General features: G+C 30.5%; 1 protein-coding gene across 1 annotated transcript; it reads left to right on the top strand.

Moving 5' to 3' along the window:
- Positions 1–426: 426 nt before the first annotated feature.
- LOC135963257 (uncharacterized) lies at positions 427–20,691 on the top strand. The gene is made up of 11 exons (XM_065515035.1): positions 427–556; positions 630–765; positions 826–936; positions 1,277–1,439; positions 2,495–2,533; positions 14,992–15,151; positions 15,228–16,442; positions 16,503–16,689; positions 16,756–17,050; positions 17,126–17,270; positions 20,461–20,691. The coding sequence occupies exons 1-11, from the start codon at positions 453–455 to the stop codon at positions 20,684–20,686; spliced, it is 2,781 nt and encodes a 926-aa protein (XP_065371107.1). The 5' UTR covers positions 427–452; the 3' UTR covers positions 20,687–20,691.
- Positions 20,692–21,750: the final 1,059 nt, after the last annotated feature.

Here is a 21,750-nt window from a genome sequence, read left to right as displayed (position 1 = left end):
CATGATTCATGATTATAATTATTATTTTACTTCCTTCTGGTAAATTTTTCATAAACTATTTATTGGCAATTGTATTTGTCTTCACTTGTATGAAAGTGTCGAAAATCACTGTCCACCTAAATTCAGTAGGTAGTGAGCTGCAGGTAATTGCATGTGTGCTGTTATGTGTTTCTCTTGTGTTTAAATGTGTTAGTAAAAAACTGTGAGTGTATTGAATATTTCGAACTTGCACTTGCATGTGGTAACGGGGGGTAAAATGCGAGCAAACACTTTTATAGTTTTCAATATATGTAATTGGTTATAGGAAAATTTCTTTTAGTGTACAATTTTAAGTTGGCAATACTATATTAATGGCGTGTTGGTAATTAATATTGCAACCTTGAGCATTTTTAGATCCCGTTATATTTTAATTGAATTCTGTTTTTTTATATTTTTCACGTAAATATTAGAAAATGCATCGAATACCACTTTTAATTTCTACTCCATCCATACTTTGGGAACGGAATCTACCGGAATGGATTTTATTTGAAAGGACTCTCAACAAGCCCAACGTAGAGTAAGTTAATTGGATTATACCAAGCCTCTGATTATTTTTCAAATCTATACCTTTACACTTGTATTAATATTAGGGAAACAAATGCGTTCCTTTCTATATTGGATTCAGAAGCTGAATTTTACAAAAGTAATTGTTACAGAATGGGCGAAGACATGTTTTCGACAGCTCAACAATATCTAAAGGATAACAATTCCAACTCTTTAGAAGAGGTTACTATACAACCGATTACTGTTACACAGCATGAAATTTAAAGTTTTTATATATTTTAGGCAATTTTCTATATTAACTACATTATAATTCGGACACCAAAGGACTCTCCTGTTTTGGCAAGTGCTCTTAAGATTCGAGGAAATTTAAGTTATCATGATTGTACTTTCGAGGTATGTACATAAAATTATGTATTTTTGAATTTAGTAAATAAGTAGGTATACATACATACCTATATGTTAGTCTCATGATCACAATTTACTGCCTGTTTCTCTAAATGCGAACGAACGTTTTCTTTCGTATTTTAAATTGAAAACAATAAATAAATTTTAAATTTTTTTGTTGTTTTCAACATAAAATACGAAAGAAAATGTTCGTTCGCATTTAGAGAAACAGGCAGTTAGAATATTTGAACACTTGGAACTAAAAGACAGGGCAGTCAGTTTTGACTTCAAATAAAGAACATCGCAACAGCTTTATTTTAATAATTTGTTTATATTTACTTATTTGCAGAAGTCTTCTAAGGATTATGAAATGTACTTGGAAGTCTATAAAGAGATAAAAACACCGCATGAAGAAGTTTGTGAAGTATATGGTCACCTGGTTGTGTGTATGTACATGATGAGACAACTTTTAAAAGCTAAAAAGTACTTCAGATCCTATAAAAAGTATAAAGGTATTCCAATACATATTCATATATATTTTCTTATCATAGTTGGGGGTAGTACACTAATTTTTAACTATCACTAATAGTTAGTGGTAGTGCAAAATAATTCACTAATTTTTTTAATGTTTAGTGATGAGTTTAAAAATATAAGCCTCACTCAATAATAGTGATAGTGTAGTTAAGTTTTTTTAACTAATAATATTTTGAAAATAGTTAAAATATTTTTTTTGCAGCCTAATGAAATAATTTTTTCTACACTAAAATTTTTAGTTAACAAAATATTCCTGCACTATTTTTTTCAACAAAGAAATGTTTTACTCTATTCATAGTTTAAGTTAAATTATTAAAGAAAAAAACGTAAAAGCGGTATATCTGGAGCAGAAGAAGCCAAAGGCGTGTTAAATTTAAAAAACATTTGCCTTATCATTGGATATTTTTTGAGACTGCAAATATCAGTGTCCGAGCTTAAAAGGAACGCAAGTATTTCACTTTCTATGCTATCTTTCTGCACAATGGTTGAAGGTCCTAATATTGAAGATGTTAATAAACTAAGTAATTTTTTCAATAACTTTTTCATTTACTGTGAATTTCCCCAAAATCTAAGAATCCTACATTATCAGTTTTTTTTTGTGTTATTTCTTCGGATGCTGAAAAACACTTTGAAGCTTGCTCAACAAACATCTGTATATTTAATATTCTAGTTTAAACTGGAATAACTTCATGATCACTTATTTTGAATATATTAGTGCAAAGAAAGTTATTGAAGCTTTTTTTTTAGTTATTGTTAAATTTTTTTAACTATTTGAGTTTAGTGCTTATTTCTACACTACCACTCAATTGATTTATAGTTAAAAAAATATCACTATCACTAAAAAATATTAGTGATAAAAATATAAGCTTCACTACCACTAAAGCTGATGAAAATTAGTTAAAAATATATTTTTTAAAATAATATTTAGTGCTAGTGAAAAGTTGATTGCACTCAACATTTAGTGCACTACCCCCAACTATGTTTCTTATACATACTAATTAAATTTACTACAAATTACTTTTTTCATTTATAGCTAAGTTATTGCCAGATATTTTACAAAAATCTACTTTTGGTAAGTTAAGCGCAAATATGCAATAGATATGAGAAATTTCAAGAATTTGTAATAATCGATTAATTGTTTGAATTACGTAAAATCATGAAAAATTTAAAAGTTTTGGGACTTACATTTCTGCCTAAAATTTTGTATTAAAAGAAAAATACAAGTTCCGTTTTTTTTTTTTAAACCTTTCAAATATTTTAAAGTCTTATATGTATGAATTATCATAACTCCCATAAATTGTTCCTTGTATTGTAAAAACACATTTTGAAATATTTTTGAGTGTCGTTCAAATGTCGCATAATGGTGAAATAAATCTGTTATTTCTAACCGGATAGCATTCAAAATTTTACCTCAAACAAAGTATAGAAATGTGAGTACTCCTGGAACGCCTCCTTTGGAGTGGGCATGACTTTTAGTAACACTGCAAAAACCAGATGTACTGAAATGCATCACAAGCTAAAAATGATTGATGTAATGTATTAAATAAATAGTCTCGCAGCAAATAATTTCAAGAAAATCTGATAAAGATGGAAAAACTACTTTATACCCGGAAAAAAGTTTACTTAATTGAATGTTTCTAGGTCCATTATTATAGAAAGTTCTATAAGTAGCATTAGAAGAAAAGTACCACTAAATCCACATTTTGCGGATTCTAACTCATTCAGCATAATTTTTTTTGTCTAATTTCATGATTCTGTCTAGGTTCATTATTATAAATGTATTAAACAAGTACCATTATAATAAATAAAAAGTGCCATAAAGCACCATTGTGTGGATTCCCACTCGCTGATTTCAAGTTTCTATTGGTAAAGTTCATTGGTAAAGAAAATATAGAATGTACCATTAGAATAAAGAAAAAGTACCATCAATTTGTATAAAAAAGTTTATACCTTTATTCACTCAGGACCATATATGCTTAATTTGATATATCTAATTCTATTATTGTAGAAAATTCCAAAAATATCGTTAGAATAAAGAAAAAGTTCCATAATGTCACTACTTGTAGATTCCATATAAGCTTAACATAATGTTTTAGGTTCATTGGTGAGGAAAATATAAAAATACCATTCGAATAAAGAAAAAGTACCATGGAGTATCCCCTTAAATTTTCACACACTTAGGACCAAATACGCTTAATTTCACATTTCTATGTCCATTATTCAAAAAGTACTATTATATTTATTATATTATAGAAAAGCATATTTTATAAAAAAGGGTTCGATTTTCCAAAAAGTACCAAAATCATATTTGTTATTTTTTGATAAGTAACGAATACGATTTACCCCCATTTTCTCAATCTCTGGTTATCGTTTTTCGTAACGATATACTTCCAATTAATATCATTTTTGTATGAGAACTGTCAGTATATCGTCACGATAAAAAATAACCAGAGATTGAGAAAATGGAGGGTAAAATTTGATTCAATGTTTATTGGTTAAAAAGATACATATGATGCAAAACATAGTACCAAAATACAGTGCGATAATATATGAAGACCCATAAATATGAACACTTTTTACTTCCCAGGGTAGTGGCTAACTTCTAATTCAACTGCATAATAATTTGTTAATTTCCGTAGCTGTAGATGGGAATTAGCTGCCATTCGCAAATATGAACAATCGTGAAAAAGTGAACTGGCCTGGTTTTAATTAGTTCATATAATCGCGAGTGCACTATACAGTTTTTACCCATTTTCTCCCCTAAAAGGTTCAAATTTCGAAAAACACCTGGAGAAACATGCAATTTTAAGTTTTTTTGTATATTTATTAGTTTTGAAGATATAAAGTTAACGAATTTACCATTTTTTACCCTCTAAACGTTCGAATTTCCAAAAATTCCTTAGTGGATTTTGGGGAGGGAGGAACCCAGAGTTAAAATTTCATGCTCCAGTCGTTTTGGCTGTGAGATGAAGAATCAGTCAGACAGTAATTAGCGTTTCTCTTTTATTTGTATAGGTGAACACTTATTATTTTTTTTAAATTACCCATTAATCTTTGATGTAATGGTGGAAATATTCATCATTCTAATTACTATTTATTAATAAGCAATTTCTTAATTTATGTCTTTATTATTTTTTAATTAAATAAAAATGAATCTGTATTCTGAATGCAATGGTGTTGATGGCAGGATTGTGTTTTTAGATTGTGCCGATTTGTGTAGAATTCTGTGACAGGATTGACATAAATTATTTGCTGGATTTTAACGTATTCAAAAATTATATAATATTTTGCAAAACAATGGATAAATTAATTTTTTTAATATGAAACTAATGTTTAATTTAACTTTTTATTATTGTTTTTAATAAGAAGATATGAAATTTAAAAGTTTTCAATGGAAATATCGTTTATTGGAAAAAAATATCACACATAAATTTAGTTTCTGGATTATCGAAAATGGTGGTGGTTTTTTGTGCACTTGTCAGCACAAGAAGCCACCGAAAATCTACGAAATTCAATTATCTACTATCATTAAAAATTGATAGATCTGAATAACTGGGAACTTCAGTTATATTACTCTCACAGAATCTAACATAAACTTAAATATTTCATAAAGAAACGTTATTAATACACACAAGTGCGTTTATAAAAAACGCACTTAAATCAAAAATATAAGAACCTTGGAACAGACGAAACAGACCCTTAAGTATTTGGAAAAAAATTCTTAAAAAAAAGTTTGTCTTCAGTTTTTTTGTTCAATATTGGTCGAAATTTAACTAGAAAGCTTGAATTATCAAGTATTTAATTAAATTGCAAATAAAGGAAGTTAATTAAATGTGTTTACAATTGACATGCTTTATAATAAAATATTGTAATAATTAAAACAACAATATCAACAAATGGCATATCGATGAAGCGTAAATGTAATGATTGCAGTTATTTAAGTAACGGTAGTATTGCTGAAAGGGTATTTTAGGGATAACAGTGGCTTAGCAATAACAGGACATATCTCAAACTACCCATACTTAAGTTCTCATCGATCTATATAAATAAAAATCAAATTTCGTTCGTTGGTAATTGCATCAGTAGAGAACGGCCGGACCAATTTATACAATTTTTTTTTTAAATGTTGGTCATAGCCCATCTTAGATTTTTACGGAATGAAAAATTGACCACGCCCACTTTTTTCGATTTATCTAAAATCGGAAAACGGCTACATCGATTTGGCTAATTTTTTGTTTAGTGATCATAGTAAACCAATTTAAGTTTTTACTAAAAGAAAAATTTACCACGCCAATTTTTTTTCGATATATCTAAAATTGCAGGACGCCTGGACCGATTTAACTATTTTTTTTTAATGTTCGCAATACATAGTCCGCAAACGTTTTTACATAAAAAAATTGTCCACGTCCAATAATACCCCCACTTATTACATCGCACAGTGGTATGAGAATAAAAAATATGGAAATAAATCTGTAACTTCTAAACCCTTACGCCGATTTGAATGAAATTTCACATGCGCAAAGAGGAAGTGTAGTTGAGTTTAAGTTTTGAATTTGGACCTCATGAGCCCACCAGGAGCGGGACCAGGGGTTCCCAAAATAGGACACCTCGGGTATGTTCAATTTTTAAAATGATCCTATTTCTTCGTTTGTGTTCCGATTTAAAAAAAATTACACATATAGAATCTCCTTGTCGAGCACTACATAAAACCTCTCAATTATCTCTTATAGCATAGGAGATATTCGCATTTGAAAATTTAATTTTCAACATTTTTACCCACCCTACTCCAGTTTTTTGGTGACCGCGGTTCCAAATATTCCCCGATTTTATCCATTTTATAGGATTAACAATAGATCTATATATCAAATAAATAAAGTGTTTAAAAATCATGGCTGAGTCCAAAGTTACATGCATTTGAATTTAAAAAAATTAAAAAAAGCGATTTTTCGCAATTTTTTTGTGAAAAAAGTACTTTTATTCTTTTTAATTTATCTAAAAAATTTCTAAGAGGATGTATAATGAATTTGTACTTTTTGAAAAGCTAACTTTACGCCAAATATTTTAAATGAAAAAAACATTTATAATTTTTGATACCGACGGGATCAGGTCCATTCAAAAAATTTCTATTTTTTATGTACAATTCAACTTTAGGGCAAAAATTCTCAAATCGCATACTCGATATCAAAATATAGTTAATTATTTTGTAAAGGCTTCCGATAACCCCGCCTCTGGTATGGATATTATAGCCAAAAAACGAAAAAATTCCATTTTTGGGATTTTTCAAGATTTTTTTGGGAATTGCGGGATACTTGATAACAAATTTCAAAATTTGTTTTTATTTTTCCATTTTAAATAGAAAAATCTACATAACTGTGAAATTTCATTTCATAAAAACTCAAAATATCTAAATTCGCTAATGACTTGACCAATAAGCGTTTAATCAAGAAAAGGAGCTCGATTTAATTTCTTATATAAAAACTCAAAATGTCTAAATTCGTTAATAACTTGGCCAATAAGCGTTTAATCAAGAACAGCAGCTCGATCTCTGATCACTCATGTTTCTGACCAAAATTCGATTTTTTATATAAAAACTCCAAATACCTACATTCGCTAATAACTTGGCCAATAAGCGATAAATCAAGAAAAGGAGCTCGATCTGTGATCACTCATATTTCTGACCAAAAATCCATTTTTTATATAAAAACTCAAAATATCTAAATTCGCTAATAACTTGGTCAATAAGCGTTTAATCAAGAAAAGGAGCTCGATCTGTTATCACTCATATTTCTTAACAAAAATCGATTTTTTAATCAAGAAAAGAGTTCGATCTGTGATCACTCATATTTCTTAACAAAAAATCGATTTTTTATATAAAAGCACAAAGTATCTAAATTCGCTAATAACTTGGCCAATAAGCTTTGAATCAAGAAAGGGAGTTCGATCTGTGATCACTCATATTTCTTAACAAAAAATCGATTTTTATATAAAAACACAAAGTATCTAAATTCGCTAATAACTTGGCCAATAAGCTTTTAATCAAGAAAAGCAGCTCGATCTCTCTGATCACTCATATTTCTTAACAAAAATCGTTTTTTTCTATCTGTCGGTCAGCTAGTAGTATATAAACCTTTCTTGTTATGTGATGCTACGTCAATATCTTTCAATACATATGCTTCTCTTAGGCATTGTTGTCAATTTAGCCCTTTTCTGGCTAAATTTAGCCCTTTTCAATCTTAGTTAGACACAAAAAATTAATTTAGACTTTAGCCATTTTTTATTTTCATTTAGCCATTTTTAGGACTAAATCAAAACTTATATATGTATTTACTCTAATGATCTGAAATTTTTGCTGTTGAAAATTAGTAAAATCAGTTCAAAAAATTGGCAGGAATGTTATAACAAAAATTAACTAAAAATGTTGAAACAGTAAACAATTTAAGCACATACAAATTGTTGGAACCTTCCATACATTCTTTAAAAATGCTCTAGTTCTCAAATAATATCTTTAAATTTTTGCTCAAGCATTTTATTATTTGCATCAGAATTGTGTTTCAACGGCCAAATCTCTGTAACTTTTGAAACGATTGACACATTTTTTTTTATTTTTTTAATGTACAGATAACTTCTTGAACACCCATAGTTAAATAGTCTTAAAATCATACATTATTTATTAGACTTATAAATATAAGCAGGTAAAATAAAAACGACTACAAAGAATTAAATTAAAATGCCATAACTAATATAGAGAAAACTGTTAATAATTATGTTAATGTTTTACGCGCGGGTCCGGGCGTTTATAAAATCATATGTAGGGTTAAAGAGAATACCTTTAATTTTATCTGGGCGATGTATTTTTTGATCCTTAAAGGTTAGGTTCCTCTAAAATTGAAATTTGACGTAAATATAGTACTTTAAAAAATATTTTATAACACCTTATACATGCCATTTATACCGTTTTCAAAGACATCAATGAAAATCAATTCTGTCCGGCGACGCACAGTGGGGTCAAATGCATCTTTTTTACGGATTTATTAATATCTCAACAACAATAATAGCGACGCTCGCAAAATTTTACGTGGTTAGCCCTTAGACCAGGGAAGTGCAAAAAGAGAAATTGTAGTTTGTGTGCATGTATGGGTTAAAAATAAAAAATTAGCAACAACATCAAGCAACAGAATGAAATATTTGTATTTTTAAGCTCTATTGTTTGCAACTAAATGAGTTATTTGTATTTTTTACGATCTTGCTGTGTGTTTTTTTACTTTCGGGTTGTGTACGTGTAAATTCACGAAAATGTTCGTAATCTCAACAATATGAACGCCTACCAATGCCTTTGACCAATCCGCATATTGTAACAAAATTTTGAGGATATAGGAGGGGAAAGTCAATTACCCACCATATAAAATAATTATTAACTGTGCTATATCTATAGAACTACAATAGTTATGCACACTAATTTTGCTGCGGGTAACTCTAAAAACAAACTACACGTTCCGCCAAAATCGGAAGGGTATACGAGGGTGGAATCGGGTTCCCCCCATATAAATGAATTATTAATTCTCCTATATCTATAGAACTACATCAGTGAGACACACTAAATTTATGCATGTTATTGATAAAGGATGAGGGAACGCATCCTCGGATTTCCAGTCCTATCATGCTTGGACGAGCTATCAAGGTTGAGTCTGAAAAGAATCTACTCCTTCATCCGGGAATCTGGCTGGTTTAATTTGGAGGCAACGGAAGTATTGTAAATACCCTGATGTCTACCCCCTGGGTATCACAATGGGATCAGATTTGAATGGACCCCAGTGAGCTGCTTGAGGAGCAGCAGCCCATGGAACCTAACCTATTGATAAAAAACTACCATATTGTTTTAAGATGATATCATTATATTAACTAGTAATGGGAGGTTGAATAATAGAGATCTTTCCCAACTCCTGCCACTAAAAGACTTGCAAAGTTTAAATGCACTGCTTTATACAACACAATATTTGAAATTATTGAATTAATCACAAAAAAAAAACTTTTAAACAAGCATATACAAGCGTGAGTGCATGAGAGCTCACGATTAGAAAATCAATGGATGGAAAACTAAACAGAAATAAAGAAAAGTAATTGGTAAAAGTTTATTATTGTTTATCTCATTGTAATACAAGAATATAGCCACGTCCAGGCCTGACTCACACGTGACTCTCGTATTATTAATCACAACACTTGCACATCTCTTATAAAACAAAAAAAAAAAACAATGACAATAACAACAACAACGACAGCAATAAAACGTTTATCAGAATCGCAAAGTGCTTTTTGATGGTAGACTTAAAGGGTGAAGCTTTTACTAATTTACATATAACTTATGAGGCGCAGCGATGCGCAACCTAATTTTTTCTGAAACAACGCCTAACTGTCCAGGCTTTTAAATTATATTAAATTCTCTGCCCAGCTGAGCCCAGATAATAACTTTATGTCCATTTGAACTGACAAAATCCTTTTTTTTTGCACTTCCAATATAAAAACTAATATCAAAGCCAATTCCACAAATAATTCAAATTTAAATTTAACCAAAACATATCAATAAATACCTGAACTTGATGTTTGCATAATTAGATTTGTTCATTTTTTTAAATTACCTATCACAAATAGTATTTATTTGCTCAATTTTTTATTTTTTTTTTATCAATTTTTTAGGTTTTTTTCTCACAATATGTAATTTCAACACGTGAATATAAAAATACCTTTTAATATTTCACATTAATTTTTTGCCTGCTGATGTAGAATTTTGTGCTCTGTGCGACGTGTATAATTTTTAGAATATTTTTTTTCTGCATTATATGAGAGGCATATTTGAAATATATTCACTTATCAAAATATTCTCCATCGAAGTTATCACAAAGGATTACTTTATACACAATTCTTATTTTCTTGCATTTGAACGTGTGTTATATTCATACATTTTTGTTTGTATATTCGGCATAACCAAATTTAACATTCTAAGTTGTTTTTTGTGTCAAATGTATGTATTTTTTTAATTAAAAATTTTAGCCCTTTTTGTTCACCAAGAATTGGCAACACTGCTCGTAGGTAAGCGGCACGAGTTAATGATATTAAATCATCCAAATATTTTCTAGAACATGTTTTTACATTCTAAACAATTCCAGTACCGCAATTCTGTAACTTTTTAACGTCAAAATGTTGTCGCTAAGTAATCAAAATTCGTTAGTTAACAATATTTATCGTTAAGAGATATTCCGAATTAAATTTTACGGATTATTTTCGTTGAAAATAGTCGATAGATAACGACATTTGTCGGTAGGTTAACGACAAATAGAATGTTCTAGTTAAGCCATAACTATAATTGTTTAGAAGTTAGGTTTGTAACATAAATATTCGAAATAAGCTGTTCTTTGAAAGTACGATTGGTCAACCTTTTTGTGTTCGTTAGATACGGACTGATTTGAGTTTTAAATATACAAATTAACATGCCTTAATTATCATTTTAAGATAAATTTGTACATAGATTATATTGCTTTTAGAAAATAGTATTCGAATTTTAAGAGGGGGCATAATATCCATGTTTAACACATTTCTGGAGTGTATAATGTTTATCCCTATATTCAAATTTCCTAGTGACAAATTTAAACCATATTTGGCGATGTGATACGAGTATAGACTTATGTATATAAAAGTTTAAAAAATGGTTTTAAGACCGTATTCTAAGAAGGAAATTCATCCGAATTTGTCGACTGTCCTTATTGTTGTTATATACTGTAAAATACTTTGTATTCAACATAATGAATTTGATCAAGTTTTTATTGTTAAATATGTTTTTTGTAAAATGAAAATTTTCGATCACTTCAAATATACTTTTCATACTTATTGTATCTATTTGGATAAACGTATCGCTGTTTCAATTACAATAGTTATGGGCCCAGATCCCATACGGATACAATAAAGAAATTTAAATTGAAGAGATAAAGAGGCTGATAATTTAAAATTATTTAAGAAATTTCTCAACACGGAGTTCAGGAATCCAATAATGAATTCAATGGCTGGTAGAATTCCATTATTAAATGGATCAAATTATGGAACGTGGAAGGCTCAAATGGAAGCGGTACTACACAAAAACAGATTGCTGAATATCGTGTTAGGTAAAGAAAAGACTCCAAGAGTAAGAAAACTTCCAGAAAATCCAACGGCTGAACAGGAACGTGAGTTTGAACGAGAAATGAATGCATTACAGCAGTATATCGATAAGGGTATGTATGAAAAATGTTGGAATAAATTGTGTTCCATGTATTCGTGCTAAACAAACTTGTTTGCCATTTCCTCATAAAAATGAGAAATCAACTTCTGAAGTACTTACGCTTGTTCATACAGATCTTTGTGGTCCAATGAAGACTGAATCGATGGGTGGTAGTTTGTACTTTGCAACATTTATTGATGACTATTCTCGAAAAGTATTTCTATATTTTATTCGAAACAAAAGTCAGTATTTAGACAAATTCAAAGAATTTAAGAAGATGGCAGAAACACAAACAGGAAAGAAAATCAAGATTTTACGAAGTGATAATGGCGCAGAACTAGTTAGTCAGAATTTCACAAATTTCTTGAAAGAAAATGGAATCAAAAGGCAGTTGACAGCAAGTTACACACCACAGCAAAACGGTATCGCGGAAAGAATGAATAGAACATTAGTTGAAATGGCCCGTTGCTTTATGATAGAATCTGGTTTACCTATGAGTCTATGGTCCGAAATAATTAATACATCGGGATATATAAGAAATCGTTGTCCGACAAAGTTAAATGGTACTAAAACACCAGAAGAGTTGTGGACAGACAAAAAACCAGATGTAAAATATTTTAGATGCATTGGTTGCATATCATTTGTGTTAGATAAAACAACTAAACGATCTAAGTGGGATCCTAGAAGCAATGAGCACATTCTTGTTGGTTATTCAGAGGAATCAAAAGCGTATAGATTGTGGAAAGCTGGAACCAAACAAATAGTAACAAGTAGAGATGTAAAATTTATAGAAAGCCAGATGTACAATTCTACAGTAGATAATATTCCGAGTTTTTATGAGTTTGTACCTAATGATAAAATACGAGATCAATCAGATAAAATTATAGATGACCCAAATATGAGTAATACAATTGAACAAGAATCAAATAACAAATCTACAAACCCTAGTGATCGGAAAGAGCAACCAAAAGCTAATGACAAACCCGAAGATTCTATTAAAAATCGACTTAGAAGTAGAAAAAATCAAGAGACAACTCAAATAGTAAAGGAGAACATAATAGATCCTAAAACAGTAACAGAAGCTTTGTCATCCGATTGTTCTAAAGATTGGCAAGAAGCTATGGAAGATGAATACAAGTCATTATTAAAAAATGATACTTGGTGTTTAACAGATTTGCCAAATGGGCGAAAGGCAGTTGGATGCAAATGGGTTTTCAAATCAAAAATAAGACCTGATGGAACAATAGAGAAACGTAAAGCCAGGCTAGTAGCTAAAGGCTATTCCCAAAAATTTGGATTAGACTATGTAGATACATTTGCTCCTGTAGTTCGTCAAACCTCACTCAGATTGTTATATGCTCTCTCTGTTGAACATGATTTACAATTGCGTCAATTAGATGTATCAACAGCATTCCTGAATGGAAATTTGGAAGAGGAAATATATATGGAACAGCCTGAAGGTTTTATTGAGAAGGCAACAAAAGAAAAAGTATGCAAATTAAATAAGGCCATTTACGGTCTCAAGCAAGCTGGAAGGCAGTGGTTCAAGAAAATCGATTCTGTTATAAAAGATTTTGGTTTACAACAATCACAATATGACCAATGTATTTACTTTGTTAAAAAAGATGGAAAAATGATGATTGTCGCCTTATATGTCGATGATATTATAATTGCTTCTAATAATACGAATTTTATAGAAGATTTTGTAAGTCAATTAAAACATAATTTTGATATTCGAGACTTAGGAGTTCCAAAACATTGTATTGGCCTGGAGTAAATGTAAAGGATGGAGAAATTTCAATTTCCCAACCAGGATATATTTCAAACTTGATTAAGAAATACGGTTTGGAGAATTGCAAACCTGTAAAAATTCCGATGAATCCAGGTATTAAATTGGAAAAAGAGCCAACAATTTCCGGAGAAGCAGAAAAAGTTGATGAAAAGTTTTATCAAGAAATTATTGGATCTTTACTTTATCTGTCACTGTATAGTAGACCTGATATAACGTGTGCTGTTAATATGCTATCGCAATTTTGTAAGGAACCGCGTAAACAACACCTTAATTCAGCATATCATATCATCAGATATTTAAGTCATACTAAAAATGCGGTGCTCACATATAGAAAATGTGGTTTACCACTTGTTGGTTTTTGTGATGCAAATTGGGCTCAAGATGTAAATGATAGAAAATCTCAATCTGGTTTTTGTTTTCTTCTCGCAGGTGGTCTCGTTTCCTGGGAATCAAAGAAACAAAAGGTGGTAGCAACATCTAGTGCAGAGGCTGAGTATGTGGCACTTACCGAAGCAACTAAAGAAGCCTCATATTTAGGGTATATTTTGAATGAACTTGGCTATTCCAACCACTCTCCAGTGATGATAAACACAGATTCTCAAAGTGCTCAAAGAATGGCAGAATTTGGTGCTCATCATTCTCGTACTAAGCATATACATTACAAGTATCATTTTGTGAAGGATGCCATAGAACAAAATATAATTAAATTGCAATATCTACCAACTGATAAAATGTTAGCCGATGTTTTAACTAAACCTGTACCTAAACCTAAACATGTATTTTGTTGTAATAATTTTGGAATTATAAATTCATAATGTTGAGGAGGCATGTTGTTATATACTGTAAAATACTTTGTATTCAACATAATGAATTTGATCAAGTTTTTATTGTTAAATATGTTTTTTGTAAAATGAAAATTTTCGATCACTTCAAATATACTTTTCATACTTATTGTATCTATTTGGATAAACGTATCGCTGTTTCAATTACAATACTTATAACAACACATATCTAAATTCTGAATCAATGATCACTTGTGGATTTTAGAAAAAAACTCTTATTCTTCTGTTTTCAGTAGGTTTTGCAAACATATTTGGTGGAGCTGGTGTTTGATTTTTATATATAAATGCGATTATTCACACGACTACAATTTTATCTGCAAACACGAAAAATTAATGAAATAAATAAAAATGATTTTTGAATTTTAAAAATATTGAAATTTATATTTTTAACTATATTTGTCGTTAACATGTATTACCGAGAGAAATCGTTAACTTCAAATACTGAATATTAAATTCGTTAAAGCAACCGATATTTTTCGTTACTTAACGACATCGGTAGGAATATATAAAAAGTTACAGAATTGCGGTACAGAGGGATTAACAACAGACACCTTAAATTGTTTGTGTAAAATCTTGAAGTAACTTGGTTTGAATATTTTGTAATTGCTATTTACCTTGTTTACTTGCATGTATGTATGTGGGACCTATAGTGAAAATTGAGAATTATATAAAACAGTTTATAGATGAAATCGAGGATGTTGAAAACGTTGTACCAAAATTTTTAGAAGTCAAATGCAGAGGTATACCGTATAAAGGATTTTCTTCAGTCGCCGAAATACAAGCCGCATCTACAATGTGTTTCTATTACAAGTTAGTTAGACATTAAAATAGTATAAACAAATTTTCGTTTTGATATATTTTTGTTTACTTTCATTTATTATTGAAGTAATGGCATCTATGTCAAGGATGATATTCCTAAAGCATCAGTAATGTTCGTAGAAGATCCCATTTTGCAGTCTTTGAATATTCCGTACTTGGAGTGCGAAGTTTGTTACAAGCAGTCTCAAAATCAAATTTACTCTTGTTTGGAGTGTCGATATAAAACTTACTGTTCGTTGCATTGTTTGGAAAGGGACAGAGCCGCGCACAGAGATGAGTGTGTAGGCTATAAGCAATTAACTATACTTGCGCTGGACGCGAGTAGTAATTTCCGCTTATTTGTACGAATTTCTAATCAACTACACGAACACATTTTTAAGCCCCAAGTATTTCGGAAACTAAAAACCGCTGAAGAGGTTTGGGATAAAGTGCTGGAATTGCTGAAGAATGTACAAGGGTCAGGCATTACTGATCTGGCATTGCTTAAGATGAAACCAGGCTATTTTCGTTTATCCGAGATGCAATACTCTACCCTAGTGGCGACATCATTTCGTTTGACTTTGTTCATTGAAAAGAAAACCGATTTGATTGAGAGATATTACAAGATACTTCGTATTTCAAACAAGCAAAAATTAATCCTAATTGGTTCGATACTGATGAGAATACACTGCAATATTCTACTCAATTCATTTGATTTTGAAATAACCAAAACTGTAAATAACGATAAAACAAAGAATACGCTACCTCTTTATATGAGTATTAAGGAAATCGAAGAAATGATGAAAACCATCAAGAGACGAGAGTATTTTGTGAAAAGCGTTGATAAATTCTATGGCATTGATGCAAATAGAGATATAGAGCAACGATCTGCACAAATAATTAATTCAAAGAAATCGATAAAAGAAATGTCTGTATCTCATCTAACAGTTCTAAGGCATGTAATGCCCTGCAAACGTATACACCGCATTCTGTCAACATACAAGGACAACATCTCTGAGCTGTACTTCCAATCCGAACTAATGCATAGCATTATTTATGGCGAGGCTGCTAGTCAACCCACTTCGAGCGTTTCAGCGAAAATACTTTGTAGTCGTATTGCTGATATGTCAGACATAGATCGTTGTATGTTCGTCAAAAGATTTGCCCGATTATTTCACATTCACTATGCTGAGTATTTTCTTCAAATGTTCAATCGAGATGAAGAAATACAACAGGTTTTAACACTCTATTGTCCCACACTGCGTAAATTTAAACATTCTTGTGAGCCAAACGTAGAAGTTATGTAAGTACGAACACATTTACCTTTAGGGCATATTTATTTATGTTTTTCCTTATCGTCCAGAGTATTGGATAATGGAGCTGTAATAGGGAAATCATTAAGAACAATCAAAAAAGGCGAACAACTTTATGTGTCATACAAAGCCAACTACATGCGTCATGCTAGAGTGGAGAGGCAACAGTTCATTAAACGATTCGATGTATACTGCAAATGTGAATATTGTAAAAAAGATGATATTGAAGAACCGACTGTAAGTTGAATTCATGTTATACATATATTACATTAGCTCATATTTCTTATTTTTTTTTATCACTAGAATTTACGTCTTGGTATTTATTGTGAATCGTGCAAAGGTGTTCAAATCACACCTAGTCAAGGTGTTTGTCCTTTGTGTAAAACGCAATTCAATAATCTATTTAATAAATACCGAACGATAATCTATATTTTGGAAAATGAATTGAAATTCGAGTTAAACCCCTGTGAATCGACAGAACGGGATATTTACATATTACATTTAATTTTATATACATATTCTAAACTGTATTTTGTCCCCCAAAATGAACTTCGCATTGCAATAGAATTGAGAATGGCGTACTTCTTCGCCATACAAAGTGAGTATTATACATGAGAATTATCTATTTCATCTGACTTGTTTTCCAATAACGTTTGATATTTAAACATTTTAGACTTTGCAAAGCAATCGTATAACTTAATAAAAGAAATACACAACAATATTTTAAAAACCTATGACGAACAATTAGTATGGTTTACGTTTTATGCCGAAATTTTACTAATAATAAAAATTATAATGTGGAATAATTTGGAAGAAAAGTAAGTACACACTAATATATTACTTTGTGAATATACAGTGAATTTTATATATAGTACGTTATACATAACCCACGTTTTTAAAGTTATTTTCGGGACATTTTCAAGTTATTTTAATTTTAACATCTGGTAATAGGAAAGTTTTCCGAAGCCATATGTGGTCACAATATATTAGATATGCTCATGAAAAATGTAACGAATATCAGATAATTCTGAGACAACTATGCAAAAATTCACAACTATCTTAATTTTTTTATCCAAACAACAAAGTAAACATGTATTTCCAGATGTCAAAATTACAATAAATTGTTTATGTAATCTGATCTTTAGATGAAGTAATAATAACGTATTGTTTTCACTGGATTCACATTTAAACTAAAGATATATGATACGTACCAGAGATGTGCATGAATACCATTCAAATTACATATTTATTATTTTGCAAAAGTGAATACTGAGTTATCACTATACATAAATTAAACGAATACTGTTATTGCATGATTCACTACAGCAAGTGTTTTGTTACAAAATGCATGTAATTGCTTGCATATTCTGTAATCTCTTACCATTCACAAAAGCAGCGAATCAATATGAGTGTTTTGAACAGGGTTTACAATTGCTACTATATTAGCCGTCAATTGCAGTAAATATACATTTTTATCAATCTGCATACTAAAAATGTAATTAGTATTATAATTTTGTATAACTCTGCTAATATAAATTTGCTGCTACTATTCATATATTACTATACAAATTGCAATGTTAGTTTGCAATTTCTAGTAGCATATACAACCAGTTGTCAACTTGTTATTGTAGCACAACAACCAAAATATATGTTTGTGCTATAGCAGCATACACACTTTTTTGCCGAACTAATATTGCGCGTCAGCATTCGTTTTTGTTTTGTTGTGCTAGCAATTTTCTCTGGCAGCAATTTACATTTCTTTGGTTGCTCTGCTATGGTTGCATTGATTTTTCTTGTTTTTTGGCTATTTCGATGCTGCTAGTTATTTTATTGTCAAGTATGTAATACGAAATAACGATTATTCATTAGTGTAAATATTTTTGAATCTAACTGAGATATTGACTTGAATTTTTTTTGTAAGGCTAAAAATTAAAATATCTAAACAAGAAAAAAAATGTTCGGAATAAATGTGGATCAAATTGTTCCTAATATGTATTTGCAATCCTATTAAAATTTTGATAAAAATTTTAGTTTTAGAAACTCAATAAATATGTAATATGTAATAAAATCTTTATTTATTAGCAAAACTCAATGAAATTTTCAACGTTTTTTAAATTTGTCATTCCAAATTACAAAGTGTAAAAAAAACTTTTCAAAAGGTCAAAAGGAATCCCATAATTCCTAAAAATTTAAGCGAAAATCCTGAAAATGGTATTTTTTACAATTTTAACCATAGGGTCTACATTTCCTTCGGGGCTGGGAAAATACTTTGGGGATAAATAGGGAACACATCAAGGTTTCTAAAGCTGCTTTCCGTTTTTTGATCTCAACTTTGGGATTTTAAAACATGTGGCCCAAAGCTGAAATTTTGATCAAAAAATAGGTCAAATTCCGCAGGACGAAAGGGCAACATGTTCAAAAAATAGTTTTTTATACCAAAATGTTCTCTGTAAAGCTACCTTACAGAAAAACATAAAATTGTTATATGTTCTTAAAGAAAGTTTTTTTTTAATAAAAAAGAGTTAAGTCACCTTTTCATCCAAAAAACAGCAAAAATCTACTATTTTTTTGAATTCTTAAATTGAAAATCGTCTATTTTTGGATCTATAATCGATATTACTCTGAAATATTTTGTATATTACTGATAATTTAGTTGTCTAACTAACAAAAAAAATCAAGCCCGTTCGGTACAAAAGTACGACCTATATTTTTAAAAAAGCGGACCAAGGTATGGCAAAATTTTAAAATTTCAATTTTGAAATGCCTATAACTCGAAAAGTATAAGAGATAAATAGCACACGCAAGCATATTTTTTCAAGACATAGGCGAGCGCTTTCTAAACATATAAAACTCTTTGAAATCGAATGGGAAACAAAAAAATGGGACGTGTTTAAAAATTTTGCATGTCGAAGGTACCCTATTCTGAGCCCCCATAGCGCCGCCCCTAGGGCATTTGTAGAGCCCATTTCAATAATTTAAACTCGAATACTCCTTGGCTACGCCCGCGTCAAATTTTATCCTGATCAGATCAGCCGTTTAGAAATGCCAGATTTATTTCAAAAAAATTTTGATTCTGCCCAACTGTACATTGGATGTGTTTACTGATATGTTGTTATGCACTTATCAAGAACAGCAACTGATAGCATCAATTGCAGAAATGTCAATTGTGCTATAGCACAACTACAGAAGTGTGTATTTTTGCTAGAAAAGTTTGCCAGCACAACAAAATAAAACGAATGGAGTGCAATATTAGCACGACAAAAAAACTGTGTGTGCTACTAAAGCACGAACATATATTTTGGTGGATATGCAATGGATTGTGTTTGCTACTAAAAATTGCAGACTAGCATTGCAATTTTAATAGTAATACGAACGAACAGTATGAATATTTATATTAGCTGATTGTGATGAAATGAGATAATTTCATATTTATTGCATAGTCAAATGTAAGAAATATGTTGCTAGAGCTGAATATCGCAACCCTGGTTTTGAATATACGCAGAGTTTTTTGAGTAAATATACACTTTCCTATATGAGTATGTTTGAATTAATTTAAGACTGTATTTAGAAGGATTTTTCTTGCATATTTAAATTTTTTCAATATTTTTTATTAATTCGCAGTAGATTGTATCAAAATAAGATGAAATTTTGTTCTTGAACCACGCACGAAAATTTATTTAAAACAAATTAATGCACTGATTTTGTCTTATGCATTCAACTTATCATCGAATCATTTGAATGCTTTGCATACAAATCAAAATACAGTAATCATTTTTGAGTTGTTATTGTTAACGGCATTTCAAAAATGATTGTGTAAATGGCAATCAATTGTGAGAGTACAAGCACTGCAAGCAATATAATTTGCACATGTTGATGATTGAAAACACAACAAATGCAGTGACTTCATTCATATAGAAAAAAAGCGAATCAACTTATGTACATCTCTGATACGTACTGTATTTGTTTATAGCTTCGTAACTAATTTCTTTTACATCAATATTTCAATAGGCTACTTTCGTTACCAACAGCAGATTTATATGATTTATGTACACTCGGTTTACATATTGCCACTGGTCAAAAAGATTATATAGACTTTTATGAACTATTTGATTCCGAATGTTCGAATGTTTTAGATGACATTAAAGTATTGCTGAAATGGAAAGACAAGATTATATGTAATGAATTTTTGCCTTTGGCAAATTTTTTAAGTATGCCCGATCAAAAAATTCAATAGCTCATTAAATTTTTATTTGTGAAATTGAAGAAAATTTCTATATTTTTTTTTGGTTAAATACTAAATATAAGTACTATTCTATAAGTTAAGGAAAAGGTTAAACAACAAATTTAGCTTTATCCAAAATGAATGAATATTAATTTTATTTTATGTTATATTCTTTAAATTTTTTTGTTTAAGTATCTATGCATTTAAATAAGTTTTGTTGCTGTATCCATTTTTTATTTATTTTATTCGTTAATCACTGAATGGTTTTTTGTTTAGTATATTAGTGCTTTCTTAAAAATATAGTATGTACACATGTGAAAATATATTAATAAAATATATGTGACTAAAATTTGACTATAACTAATGGTGTAATCAATCATCTTCGTGTTGATGAGGACACCCACATTCACTCTGAGTTGTTGGGTGCATTTTTTGGGCAATTGGACGATGTAGTTGACGTGGACGCCCTCTTGGCCTCGCACAATGAGGACGTCAACATCACAGTCGTCTCCAAAAATGGAGATGGTAAAGGTTACACAAATTCACCACTCCAATGCAGCTCCTCCGGAAGTGTGAGGGAGGGGTGGAGCTCGCACTAATTCAAGAACCCTGTTCGCGGACTTGGTGCCAAAGGCCATAAGCTACTATACATAAAAGGCACAGGTAACATCAGATCGTGTATAGTAGCCAGTAACAATCTCAATATCATCATTCTGATTACAGCGATGAAGATACTGTGGTAGCGGCCTGGGGGACTGCTGTAGGAACTATGCTAGTTATCTCAAGTTATATGGCACACGAGCACAGCGAACTACCACAAAACAGCAAGATCCACGACATTATTAAAAACATTCCCATGACAGCCGGTTCTACACACCGGAATGACCTGAGTTCACTCGGCCAAGGGCTGTCAACTCAGCAATCACTGATGCTACAACAACATTATTAAAAGGGCGAGAATTGAAAATTTGCCGGTTATTATTGGAGCTTATACCAATGCACACCATGTTGTATGGGGTAGCACTGACATCAACGCATGGGGTGAGTCCATTTTTGAGTTCATTCTTTCCAATAAC

The sequence above is a fragment of the Calliphora vicina genome, chromosome 1 (genome assembly GCF_958450345.1).
Source record: "Calliphora vicina chromosome 1, idCalVici1.1, whole genome shotgun sequence".
Classification (NCBI taxonomy): domain Eukaryota; kingdom Metazoa; phylum Arthropoda; class Insecta; order Diptera; family Calliphoridae; genus Calliphora; species Calliphora vicina.
This window is presented reverse-complemented; position numbering and strand designations above follow the sequence as displayed.

Excerpts from the sequence above, each read along its gene's own strand:
- LOC135963257 (XM_065515035.1), top strand. The coding sequence starts at position 453 with ATGCATCGAATACCACTTTTAATTTCTACTCCATCCATACTTTGGGAA. Across the intron at positions 557-629 it reads CTCAACAAGCCCAACGTAGA|GGAAACAAATGCGTTCCTTT; the intron begins GTAAGTTAATTG and ends TATTAATATTAG. Across the intron at positions 16,690-16,755 it reads ATGATATTGAAGAACCGACT|AATTTACGTCTTGGTATTTA; the intron begins GTAAGTTGAATT and ends TTTTATCACTAG.